The 13,776-nt window shown below is 53.3% G+C and overlaps 1 protein-coding gene across 3 annotated transcripts in view; it reads right to left on the bottom strand.

Annotated features, from left to right (window-relative positions):
• Positions 1-2,199: 2,199 nt before the first annotated feature.
• The window catches only part of LOC119951740 (RING finger protein 212B-like), a 108,782-nt gene continuing 97,205 nt past the window's right edge, over positions 2,200-13,776 (bottom strand). For all 3 annotated transcript variants that reach the window (XM_038775049.1, XM_038775051.1, XM_038775050.1), the window contains 2 exons: positions 10,568-10,611; positions 2,200-2,927 (listed from right to left, as the gene is read on the bottom strand). In XM_038775049.1, the coding sequence (XP_038630977.1) occupies positions 2,900-2,927; positions 10,568-10,611 (72 nt within the window). In that variant the 3' untranslated portion in view covers positions 2,200-2,899. The remainder of the gene's footprint in view (positions 2,928-10,567; positions 10,612-13,776) is intronic.

Below are 13,776 nucleotides of genomic sequence, written 5' to 3'. Positions count from 1 at the left end.
ATTTTGGCTACGATGAGCACAAGGGCCTGCCTCTCAGGTGTTATTCAACAGAGGCCTCAAGCACTTTTCATCAAAACCATCTTTATTCTACGAATTTAGTTAACATTTTTATAAACACACAGTAAGCATTTTTATAAACTACAGACATTACCACTTTTAAGTTTGTCATGTGAGAGTACCTTTAAGAAAGGGATGTTTAAGAACTGTACCTTTACGAAATGGGTGTTTATCAGTGATGTCAGAGTGTGGGTGGAGCTGGGCTGTCTGTCAGCTTTTTACTTTTGTTTTAGGCTGTTTGCTGCAGGGTGTGTTTTAGTTTCGTTTTCAGAGCTGGATAGCTGCAGTCACAGCCAGAAGGGGTATGAATCTCTCTCTGTAATCTAAAAACTGTAAATCGATCCTTTGGTGATTTAAAACTAATAACTGCTCTCAGTAGTGACTTTAACCTGAATTGCTTCTGTTTAAAGGTTTTTATAAAGTCTTATGGATGTTAAAAGGACAGCTTGAGTATTACTTAGTGTTATATTCTTTGGGGGTTGTATTTGAATTGATGGTTGCTAAGATGTTCACTGTTTGTTTTAAAAAGGTTAACTTGAGTTCATAGAATAAACATTGTTTTGCTTTAAAAAAATACTTTTCCATTTCTGCTGTACCACACCTGTAGAGTGGGCCGTGTGCTCCCCATACCTCAATTTATTAAAAGGTGTGGGTCAGGTGAACTCCATGATACACTTTGGAGTTCTCTAAAGCCTGGCCCATAACATGTTATCAAAGTCTGGAAACAGCTTTAAACTGAAGATAGAGAGACACATCTTTCCAACCCGTGCAGTTCAAACCAGGTCAAACTCAAAAACTAAAGTAAAACTCAGAGCCACAGCCCAGCTCCACCCACACCATGACATCACTGAAGCCATGTGATAAGACAAAAACATTTCTTAAAGGGACACTCCCGTGACAGTTATTTATTTATTCCCGTTATCTTTACAACGCAGTCGTTTCATAATAAACTATTTAAACTAGATGTTCTGTCGTGCATCATTCACATCGGCCAGTCTACAGAACATGACGACAGTGCCGTGCTCCTGTTTGTACGTTTGCACTCTGGGTGTACCAACACCACGCAGGGACTGCAGCGTTTCAAGAAAGAGGCTCACCCACCACCTGCGCGAGGGGCAATTCGGGATGGGCTGGGCCCAGCCAGTGACTTCAGAGAAGAATATTTTTTAAAAAGGTGTGGCTGGGATCTGGGACACTGCCTGAGAGCGTGACTGAGGCAGATTCAATCACGGCCTTCAAAAGGGAATTGGGTAATCATCCGAAGGGAAAGGATTTGCAGGGCTAAGGGGGAAAGATGGGAGAGCGAGACGAGCTGAGCTGCACAAAGCCCGTTCAGGCCCTTCTGTAATGTAACCATTCCACAATACTCATGTTCATCCCTCTTGACTGCAATCGGGTTACACTCCTACACCGTTACCACCTGAACTGCAATGTGCCAAGTCTGAGGCAGACCCTCGGGGATAGGTCGGTTTGCTCTCACTGAGAGGTTCAGTGTGTTCCCACATGACCGATAAGTCCATTTGCGCCACACCAATGCCAGACAATGACCATCTCCAGCAAGAGAGGATCTAACTAACGCTCTTTGACATCCTTACCATTGTTGAATCCCCCCCCCCCCAACCCCGACTATCAACATCCTGGCAGTTACTATTGACCAGAAACTGAACCGGACCAGCCTTATAAATACTGTGGCCACAAGAGCAGGTCGGAAGCTGGGAATCCTGCGGAGATTAACTCACGTGCTGACTCCCCAAAGCCTGCCCACCATCTACAAGGTACATGTCAGGAGTGTGATGGGACACTCTCCACTTGCCTGGGTGAGTGCGGCTCCGACAACACTCGAGAAGCCCAACACCATCCAGGACAAAGCAGCCCCGCTTTGATCGGCACCCCATCCACAAACATTCACTCCCTCCACCACCGACGCACAGCGGCAGCAGTGTGTGTACCATCTACAAGATGCACCGCAGCCACTCACCAAGGCTCCTTCCACAGCACCTTCCAAACCCACCACCTCTACTATCTAGAAGGACAAGGGGGCAGCAGACACATGGGGAACTCCACCACCTGCAAGTTCCCCCTCCGAGCCCCACACTCACCATCCTGACTGGGAAATATATTGGCCGTTCCTTCACTGTCGCTGGGTCACAATCCTGGCCCTCCCTCCCTGACAGCACTGTGGGTGTTACCCACACCACACAGGGACTGCAGCCGGTTCAAGAAGGCGGCTCACCCTTCTTCCCGCTACCTCCTCTGAGAGCCTCCTGAGTGAGATATCTGTTACAAGATAGTTGCCATGCCAGCTCCCCCTGCCCGGAGCACAATATTCGGACATTCCTCTACAGTTACTCCCTTTGTCGTTTGCACCCGTGATCAGATCATGCCCCAGGACTCTGGATTGAAACGTCAAAACCCGTAGTTGTTCCTCTTCTCTCCCCTCCCTACCCTGACTGAAAGCCCGCAACTGCTGCTTGTGGGGTGAAAGAGAGGGCTGGCTGGGCTGGGCCAGGCCAGCCGCGCCATTCAGCCCATCTAACCAAAATCAGAAAGGAGAGCCGAAATGCACACCGAGCGAGATTCTTTATTAGGTTCTGACTTACACCCAGAGTGCTAACTGAGCAAAGAGTGAGGAAAAAAAAAGAGGGAGGCAGAGGTCCAGTGTCTGCCGCCTGCTGTCCTCCCTGGCTGCGGCAGTCCTCACCGTGCGGCGGCTCACTTCGTGGCTGAGGTCCTCTCGCAGTTGGGGCCGCACTGCCCGGTGGTGGCTCAGACGGGACATTTTCCCCACCCGCCTCACCCCGGCATGCCGCCGCCTCTTCCCTCCCCGCCATCTATGTCGCTCCTACGTCTCTGCGTTCCTGGAAGGCGAGCTGCAACAGAGAATGGGCGACGCCAAGTTACTGTGTTGCTGATTCCAGTGCTCCCTCGCCTCCTCTAAACTCACCCCGGCGGGGAGGGAGGTGGGTCTCCTCGGAGGCTTGCTCCTGGGCCTGGCCAAGCTAGGTGGCGTTCGTCCGAACCGTCTGCCCCTCTTCTGTGGCCGTGTTTGCGGCTGGGTGCCCCTGGAGTGGGTGCACCGCGGTGTCCGCGGAGGAGGCCTTCCGTGCCCGGTGGGCACCACGTGGGGATGTGGTGCAGAACCCTATTTTTTTTTTTTTTAATTTAGAGTACCCAATTATTTTTTCCAATTAAGGGGCAATTTAGCATGGCCAATCCACCTATCCTACACATCTTTGGGTTGTGGGGGTGAAACCCACGCAGACACGGGGAGAATGTGTAAACTCCTCACGGACAGTGACCCAGGGCCGGGATTCGAACCCGGGTCCTCAGTGCCGTAGGCAGCAAGGCTAACCACTGTGCCACCGTGCTGCTCTGCAGAACCCTATTTTAATTTAAAGTTTGATAAGCTTCCTTTGAGATGTTTGTGTTTTGTTCCAATACTCTGTTTTGAGGCAAGTCAAATCGCCAATTAAAATAAACCAGATAAACTGAGGGACAAACTAAAGGGGCAGCCCCTTCAAAGTATACCACCTCAAACCAAAACAAATCGTAAACGAAGCTTAAAATATCAAACCACAACGTGGTTAAGAAGATTGATAAGGCATTCTAGTCCCCGCGGTGCCGACAGGCAGGGAAGGCCTCAACCGTGCCAGTGGAGCTTTCGGGGGCTTTCGCCTTATTCGATTTTAAAATGGATGAATTTGCCAATTTGTTAACTATTAATCTGCTGATTGTACCCCGACTTCTCATTGGTTTACTCAAAAGCAGCACCTCCAGGGTGGCGCGGTGGCTAGCCCTGCTGCCTCACGGTGCCTAGGTCCCAGGTTCGATCCCGGCTCTGGGTCGCTGTCCGTGTGGAGTTTGCACATTCTCTTTTCTTTTAATAATTTTTATTCAGATTGTCCCAAATTTTATCCCAACAATGAAAAAAGAAAAAACATAAACCCCTCCTCCCCCCAATACAAAGCAATAAATTAGCAACAAGAAAAAGTAATAAACATATAATCGTAAGAACAAACCCCCATAACCGACCCATAGCCCCCCCCCCTCCCCCCCCCGGGTTGCTGCTGTGATTGACCACCCTCTAACACTCCACCAGGAAATCAAGAAAAGGCTGCCACCGCCGGAAGAACCCTTGCACCGATCCCCCTCAGGGCAAACTTGACCCTATCCAGTTTAATGAACCCGGCCATGTCACTGATCCAGGATTCCGGGCTCGGGGGCTTTGCGTCCCTTCACTGTAAGAGAATCTTGCGCCGGGCTACTAGGGACGCAAAGGCCAGGATCCTGGCCTCTCTCGCCTCCTGCGCTCCTGCGCTCCCGGCTCCGATGCCACCCAAAAAATAGCGAGCCTCCAGCCCGGTTCCACCCTGGAACCAACCACCCTGGACAAGGTCCCCGCCACCCCCTTCCAGAAACCCTCCAGCGCCGGACAAGCCCAAAACATGTGGGTGTGATTCGCTGGGCTTCCCGAACACCTCTCACATCTGTCCTCACCCCCAAAGAACCGGCTCAGCCTGGTCCCAGTCATATGCGCCCTGTGCAGCACCTTTAGCTGAATTAAACTAAGCCATGCGCAAGAAGAGGAAGAATTTACCCTCCCCAGGGAGTCCGCTCACGTCCCCTCGTCAATCGCCTCCCCCAGTTCCTCCTCCCACTTCGCTTTCAGCTCCTCCACCGAGCCCTCTTCCCCCTCCTGCATCACCTGATAAATTGCAGAGATCCTACCCTCACCGACCCACGTCCCCGAGAGCACCCTATCCTGAACCCTCCTTGGCGGCAATAGCGGAAACTCCGCCACCTGCCGCCTAACAAATGCCCTAATCTGCATATACCTGAAGGTATTCCCTGGGGGGAGACCCCACTACCCCTCCAACTCCTCTAGGGACGCAAACTTCCCGTCGAGGAAGAGGTCCCCCATCCGCCTGATACCTACCCTATGCCAGCTCAAAAACCCTCCATCTATCCTCCCTGGTACAAAATGGTGGGTCCCCGGTATCGGGGCCCACTCTGAGGCCTTCACTTCCCCCCTATGATGCCTCCACTGACCCCAGATTTTGAGGGTAGCTATCACTACTGGGCTCATAGAGTACCTTGCCGGGGGGAGTGGCAATGGGGCCGTCACCAGTGCCTCCAAACACGTGCCCACACAGGACGCTGCCTCCATCCTCTTCCATGTGGGTCCCTCCCCCTCCATCACCCACCTACGAATCATTGCCACATTCGCGGCCCAGTAATACCCACACAGGTTGGGCAACGCCAGTCCACCCACCTCCCTGCCTCGCTCCAAGAATACCCTCCTCACTCTCGGGGTCTTCTGCGCCCGCACAAACCCCAAAATGCTCCTATTAACCCTCCTAAAGAAAGCCTTCGGAATCATGATGGGTAAACACTGGAAGAGAAACAAAAACCTCGGGAGCACCGTCATCTTAACCAACTGGACCCTGCCCGCTAGGGGGAGTGGCAACACATCCCACCTCCTAAACTCCTCCTCCATCTGCTCCACCAGCCTCGTAAAGTTTAACCTATGCAGGGCCCCCCAGCTCCTGGCTATCTGGACTCCCAAATATCTGAAGCTCCTCTCTGCCCTCTTCAACTGAAGCTCCCCTATCTCTTTTTCCTGGTCCCCCATATGCACCACAAACAACTCACTCTTCCCCACGTTGAGCTTATAGCCAGAGAAGTCTCCGAACTCCCCCAGGATCCTCATCACCTCTGGCATCCCCCCCGTCGGATCCGCAATGTACAGCAGTAAATCATCCGCGTTCAACGACAGCCAGTGCTCCTCCCCGCCCCCGCACAATCCCCCTCCAGTTCCTCGATTCCCTCAGTGCCATGGCCAGGGGTTCAATCGCTAACGCGAAGAGCAGGGGAGACAAGGGGCACCCCTGCCTCGTACCCCGGGACAGCCGAAAGTCCTCCGACCTCCTCCCATTCGTCACCACGCTCGCCACCGGAGCACTGTACATCAGCCTCACCCAACTAATGAATCCCTCACCAAACCCAAATCTCCTCAACACTTCCCACAGGTAGCTCCACTCCACCCTATCAAAAGCTTTCTCCGCATCCATCGATGCCACTATTTCCGCCTCCCCGTCCACCGCCGACATCATTATGACATTAAGAAGCCGCCGCACGTTGACATTCAGCTGCCTCCCCTTCACAAACCCCGTTTGGTCCTCGTGAATGACCTGTGGGACCACATCCTCCACCCTCCTGGCCAGTATCTTGGCCAGAAGCTTCGAGTCCACATTGAGGAGCGAGATCGGCCTGTAAGACCCACACTGGAGGGGGTCCTTATCCCGCTTCAAGATCCGAGAAATTAGTGCTCGGGACATCGTCGGGGGCAAAGCTCCCCCCCTCCCTCGCCTCATTCTGGGTCCTCACTAACAGCGGGCCGAGCAGGTCTGAGAACTTCTTGTAAAACTCCACCAGGAACCCGTCAGGCCCCAGTGCTTTCCCGGTCTGCATGTTCCCCAACGCCTCGCTCAGCTCCTCCAACTCAATTGGGGCCCCCAGACCCTCCACCCGCTCGTCCCCTACTCTCGGGAACTCCAGCTTATCCAAAAAGCGGTCCATCCCACCCTCCTCCCCAGGGGGCACCGACCGGCACAACTCCTCATTAAAGGACCTGAACACCCCATTGATGCCCCTTGCACTCCGCACCAGATTCCCTCCTACGTCTCTAACTCCCCCTATCTCTCTCGCTGCCTCCCGCTTCCGGAGCTAGTGGGCCAGCATCCAGCTTGCCTTCTCCCCGTACTCATAAACCGCCCCCTGCACCCTCCTCCACTGCGCCTCCACCTTCCGGGTGGTCAGTATGTCAAACTCTGCTTGGAGACTACGACGCTTCCTCAAAAGCCCCTCTTCCGGGACCTCCGCATACCTCCTGTCCACCCTTACCATTTCTTCCACCAGCCTCTCCCTCTCAATTTTCTCCCCCCTCTCCCTGTGCGCCCGAATGGATATCAGCTCCCCTCTAACCACCGCCTTCAACGCCTCCCAGACCACCCCCACTTGCCCCTCCCCATTGTCGTTAGCTTCCAAATACCCCTCTATACCCCTGCGGACCCGCCCACATACTTCCTCCTCTGACAGAAGCCCCACGTCTAACCTCCAGAGCGGCCGCTGATCCTTCCCCTCCCCCAGCTCCAGGTCCACCGAATGCGGAGCGTGGTCTGACATGGCTATCGCCGAGTACTCCGCCCCTACCACCCTCAGAATTAGCGCCCTGCTGAGGACAGAAAAGTTGATCCGGGAATAAGCCTTGTGGACGTGGGAGAAAAACGAGAACTCCCTACCTCTCGGCCTCAAAAACCTCCAAAGGTCCACCCCTCCCATCTGGACCATGAACCCCCTCAGCACTGTGGCTGCCGCCGGCCTCCTGCCCATCCTGGACCTCGAACGATCCAGAGCCGGGTCCAGCACTGTATTAAAATCTCCGCCCAATATCAGGGATTCGTCTCCAGGCCTGGGATCCAGCTCAGCATACGCCGCATGAAGCCTGCAGCGTCCCAATTAGGGCGTACACATTGACCAGTACCACCCGCTCCCCTTGACGTCTACCGCTCACCATTACATATCTGCCACTGCTATCCGCCACCACACTCGACGCCACAAACGACAAGCTCTTTCCAACCAAAATCGCCACCCCCCCGGTTCCTCGCATCTAGCCCCGAATGGAACACTTGTCCAACCCACCCTCTTCTCAGCCTCACCTGATCCGCCACCTGAAGGTGCGTCTCCTGGAGCATAGCTACGATCGCCCCCAGCCCCTTCAAGTGCGCCATCACCCAGGCCCGCTTCGCCGGTCCATTCAGCCCCCTTACATTCCATGTGAGCATCCGAATCAGGAGGGGTCTTCCCCCTCCCTCTTCGCCGGTCAGCCATAGCTCTCCTCGGCCCACCACGTGCTTGCAGTACCCCCAGGCCCGTACCCCACGGTGACAGATCCCATTCCCCCCCCCCCCCCCATCTCCAAGTTCCCCTTCAGCCCTTCCAGCAGCAACCTGGTGCCTCCCCCATATTGCCCCCCCCCCCCCCCCCCCCCCCAACCCCCCTAGCTAGGGCTCCCCCCGAGCTGCGTTATCCCTTCCATCGCACTTCCGTAAGTCAGCCGACTCCTGCTGATCCCAGCTGCTCCCGCCACCCCGATGACCCCCCTGGTGAAACACAACCGCCACTCCCCCCGCCCGGTGCCGGCTCCTCCCACACCACCTCCAGCGCGGGAAAAAAGCCCACGCTTCCATCTAGAACCCCCTCCCCACCCAAAACGTGGGAAAGAGAAGGGCGCGCAACCCAACGGGCCGAGTTTGCACATTGTCATAGAATTTACAGTGCAGAAGGAGGCCATTCAGCCCATCGAGTCTGCACCGGCTCTTGGAAAGAGCACCCTGCCCAAGGTCAACATCTGCACCTTATCCCCATAACCCAGTAACCCCACCCAACACTATGGGCAATTTTGGACACTAAGGGCAATTTATCATGGCCAATCCACCTAACCCTGCACATCTTTGGACTGTGGGAGGAAATCGAGCACCCGGAGGAACCCACGCACACACATAAGAACTAGGAGCAGGAGTAGGCCATCTGGCCCCTCGAGCCTGCTCCGCCATTCAATGAGATCATGGCTGATCTTTTGTGGACTCAGCTCCACTTTCCGGCCCGAACACCATAACCCTTAATCCCTTTATTCTTCAAAAAACTATCTATCTTTACCTTAAAAACATGTAATGAAGGAGCCTCAACTGCTTCACTGGGCAAGGAATTCCATAGATTCACAACCCTTTGGGTGAAGAAGTTCCTCCTAAACTCAGTCCTAAATCTACTTCCCCTTATTTTGAGGCTATGTCCCCTAGTTCTGCTGTCACCCGCCAGTGGAAACAACCTGCCCGCATCTATCCTATCTATTCCCTTCATAATTTTAAATGTTTCGATAAGATCCCCCCCTCATCCTTCTAAATTCCAACGAGTACAGTCCCAGTCTACTCAACCTCTCCTCATAATCCAACCCCTTCAGCTCTGGGATTAACCTAGTGAATCTCCTCTGCACACCCTCCAGTGCCAGTACGTCCTTTCTCAAGTAAGGAGACCAAAACTGAACACAATACTCCAGGTGTGGCCTCACTAACACCTTATACAATTGCAACATAACCTCCCTAGTCTTAAACTCCATCCCTCTAGCAATGAAGGACAAAACTCCATTTGCCTTCTTAATCACCTGTTGCACCTGTAAACCAACCTTCTGTGACTCATGCACTAGCACACCCAGGTCTCTCTGCACAGCAGCATGCTTTAATATTTTATCGTTTAAATAATACTCCCGTTTGCTGTTATTCCTACCAAAATGGATAACCTCACATTTGTCAACATTGTATTCCATCTGCCAGACCCGAGCCCATTCACTTAACCTATCCAAATCCCTCTGCAGACTTCCAGTATCCTCTGCACTTTTCGCTTTACCACTCATCTTAGTGTCATCTGCAAACTTGGACACATTGCCCTTGGTCCCCAACTCCAAATCATCTATGTAAATTGTGAACAATTGTGGGCCCAACACGGATCCCTGAGGGACACCACTAGCTACTGATTGCCAACCAGAGAAACACCCATTAATCCCCACTCTTTGCTTTCTACGGGGAGGACGTGCAGACTCCGCACAGACAGTGACCCAAGCCGGAATCGAACCTGGGACCCTGGAGCTGTGAAGCATTTGTGCTATCCACAATGCTACCATTCTCCCCGTGTCTGCGTGGGTTTCACCCCCACAACCCAAAGATGTGCAGCGTAGGTGGATTGGCCACGCTAAATTGCCCCTTAATTGGAAAAAATGAATTGGGTACTTAAATAAGCACCTCCTCTGAAGTGTGCAGTCGCGCGGCCATCTCGGAAGTGCCCCCTGCGCAAGTGCCAGACTGCACACAAGAAACAAATGTTAGAGAGAACTTCAGCTGCCACTAACCCCAAACAAACCCCCCTCCCCACCCTCTAAATCCTGTGCTAACCACTGCACCGCATGCCACCCCCAACAATTAAAATCATGGCACGTAACATTCCAGTGGGCATGCCAGTGCTCAGTTGTGGGTTTCACATGGAACCCTCACGTGCATGCCACATCTCCGCATACGCGGTCGTGTGTAATGACAGTCAGCAGGATATTTGACCATGCAATGGGAGGCCTGGGGAGGGGGGAGGGTGTATCGCGGTCCGCCCAGTCCCATGCCACATTCACATGATTGGTAACCAGGACACAGCAGATCGGATCGGGTTTGACTGTTCCCCCTCTTCTCTGATCCGGGGAATGATTGAGGTCCATTCCTGAACTCAGCCGCCTGACTGCCCACTGACCCAACGATTCTTCCCCGATCAGCACAGACCCCCCCCCCCCCACATGGAGTTGGGACCTGTGTCTACCTGCGACTGTACCCTGAGAAAAATGCGCCCCACCAGCACCAAACAGGAAAATCGGACCCCCCATTTTAAAAAAAGCAACACGTGAAGAAACACTTACACAGAAGGCCGTTGGAAGATGGAGTTTCGTGAAGTGGCATTCAACTGTTGGAAGACAAGTAGGACATTTGGTTAGTACATGAGCATTGAAATAGGGAAGTTCTCCTATCTTATGATTAATAATCGCCTCTCAAGCAACATCAGTGAAACAGATGATCTGGTTATTTTACATTGCTGTTTCTGGGGTCTTGCTATGCCCAACGCAGGCAGCCATGTTTCCGACATGACAGTCATTAAAAATTTTTTTTTTTTAGGGTACTCAATTATTGTTTTTCCAATTAAGGGGCAATTTAGCGCGGCCAATCCACCTTTCCTGCACATCTTTGGGTTGTGGGGGTGAAACCCACGCAGACACGGGGAGAATGTGCAAACTCCACACGGACAGTGACCCAGAGCCGGGTTCGAACCCGGGTCCTCAGCGCCGCAGTCCCCAGTGCTAGCCACTGCGCCGCAATGCCGCCCCCCGACATTACAATCATGACAAGTAACATTCCCGCCACACCTGTGCCCATGGCCATCTCCAACAAGACAGAATCTAACCATCGCTCCGTCCCGCTCACAAGCATTACCATCGCTGAATCATCCAGGAGATTACCACTGACCCGAAACTGAACTGGATCAACCATATAAGTACAGTGGCTACAAGGACAGGTCAGAGGCTATAAATCCTGCGGGGGTTATCTCACCTTGTGACTTTCCCCAAAGCCTGTCCACCATGTACAATCCACGAATACTCTCCACTTGCCTGGATGAGTGCAGCTCCAACATCACTCAAGAAGCTCGACACCATCCAGGACAAAGCAGCCCCACTTGATCGACACCCAATACACCACCTTGAACATTCACTCCCTTCACCAGACGCACACTAGCAGCAGTGTGTGTACCATCTACAAGGTGGACCGCAGGAATTCACCAAGGCTCCTTCAACAAGCACCTTCCAAAACAGTGACTACTACCATCTAGAAGGGCAGCAGACGCATGGGGAACACCACCACTTGCAAGTCCCCCTCCAAGCCACTCACCAGCCTGACTGGGAAATATATCGGCCGTTCCTTCACTGTCGCTCGGTCACAATCCTGGAGCTCCCTCCCTGACAGAACTGTGTACCTAAACCACGTGCACTGCAGAGGTTCAGGAAGGCGTCTCACTTGTCTCGAGGCAATTAGGATTGGCTGCAGGCCTCGCCAGTGATGATCTAACCCATAACAGATTAAAAAGAAAGTCTATCCACTCTCTGCACTCAGATTTCCCTTAGTCTAATCCCCACACTCCCCTCACTCACTCCGTACCAGTCTAATCCCACATTCCCCTCACTCACTCCGTACCCAGTCTCACATCCCTACACTCCTCCGCGGGATTCTAACACACACTCCCTCCTACTCGTACCCAGTCTAATCCCCACATCTCCCTCACTCACTTCCGTACCCAGTCTAATCCCACACTCCCCTCACTCACTCCGTACCCAGTCTAATCCCACACTCCCCTCACTCACTCCGTACCCAGTCTAATCCCACACTCCCCTCACTCACTCCGTACCCAGTCTAATCCCACACTCCCCTCACTCACTCCGTACCCAGTCTAATCCCACACTCCCCTCACTCACTCCCACCCAGTCTAATCCCACACTCCCCTCACTCAGTCTGATCCCACTCTACTCACTCATTCTTACCCAGTCTAATCCCACTCTTTCCTCACCCGTTTAATCCCACACTACCCCCCACCATGTCTAATCCCACTCTACTCACTCATTCTTACCCAGTCTAATCCCACTCTTTCCTCACCCCAGTCTAATTCCATTCTCTACTCACTCACTCCACACCCAGTCTAATCCCACTCTCCCCTCACCCATTCCACTCAGTCTAATCCACTCCCCCTCACTCACTCCTCATCCGTCTCACCCCATTCTCTCCTCACCCCAGTCTAATTCCACTCTTCTTGTGCATCATTTAAGATTCCCACAACTGCCTACTGGTAGATTTTCGTGAGAAGGACATTTGGACTCTGATTCAGCCACAGTTTGTGGTCGGGAATTCCAGACTCCAGCACACCCTGTGCGAAGGAATGCGTTTGTTGACCTGCTGTCTCTCTCTCTGCAGCTGGCTACGCAATGTGTTTTGAATTCTGAGCTTGGCTCATTACCCTCCTGCTGAGGGTGGTGGAGGGTGTAAACAATCTGTCTGCGTTCAGTTGCTGCCCTTTGCTGTTTGTCCTTTCCATCCAGGTGAATGTGAGCTGGCGCTGCCTCTCAAACCTTCCAAAGTCTGAGAGAAGGGTGGCGTTGGACGGCCTCCCCTCCCCCCCCCCCCCCCCCCCCTCCCCAGCTCATAACTAGAAGAATCAATCATTTTTTTAAAAATTACCAAAAGAGCCTTTCTCTGCAGGACTCACTACCACGGGAGATGAGTCAGGTGAATCATATAAACACATTCAAGCGGCAACTGAATAAACACATGATGGAGAAAGGATATGGGGGTGGGAGGGTGGGAGAAGTAGTGTGGTGGGAGGAGATTCGGGTAGAGGATAACCCCGGCATGGAGAAGTGGGCTGAAATGGCCTGTTTCTCTGCTCTGCAACTATTGTGCCGTCCCGTGTGCCGCTTTCCGGAGAAAAGAGAGGTGAGGAAAAGGGACCGCAGTCTGCCCTTGCTCCCCACGTTGAAACTCCGTAGACTTTGGAGGCCGTTCACTGCTCGCTCGGCAAAAGGGATCCGGATGCCCTGGGGCAATCACCTCGGAGGGAATTCCTTCCTCCTGATGTTGCCATCCCGATTGGGAGCTCGGGGATCCGGCAGGTGACGGACCGGCACAATGAGCAAAGGAACCGCTGCAAGTATGTATGTGTGTGCACCCCCTCCCTGCCATCAAGGTTGACCACAGAGTGTGCCAGGTGGACATGGTTCGCTCTACTCCCCAACGTAACCACCGCCGCTCCCTCTCCCCAAACCCTGCTGTGTCTGGCTCCTCTAGCAATCTTTTTTTTAAAATTTAGAGTACCCAATTAATTTTATCCAGTTCAGGGGCAATTTAGCGTGGCCAATCCACCTACCATGTACATCTTTGGGTTGTGGGGGGCGAAACCCACGCAAACGCGGGGAGAATTTGCAAACTCCACGCAGCCGGTGACCCAGAGCCAGGATCGAACCTCGGCGCCGTGAGACAGCAGGGCTAACCCGCTGCGCCACCGTGCTGCCCCCTCTAGCAATCTTTTGCC

The sequence above is a fragment of the Scyliorhinus canicula genome, chromosome 17 (genome assembly GCF_902713615.1).
Source record: "Scyliorhinus canicula chromosome 17, sScyCan1.1, whole genome shotgun sequence".
NCBI lineage: Eukaryota > Metazoa > Chordata > Chondrichthyes > Carcharhiniformes > Scyliorhinidae > Scyliorhinus > Scyliorhinus canicula.
Note: the sequence above shows the minus strand (reverse complement) of the source record. Positions and strands in the feature narration are given on the sequence as shown.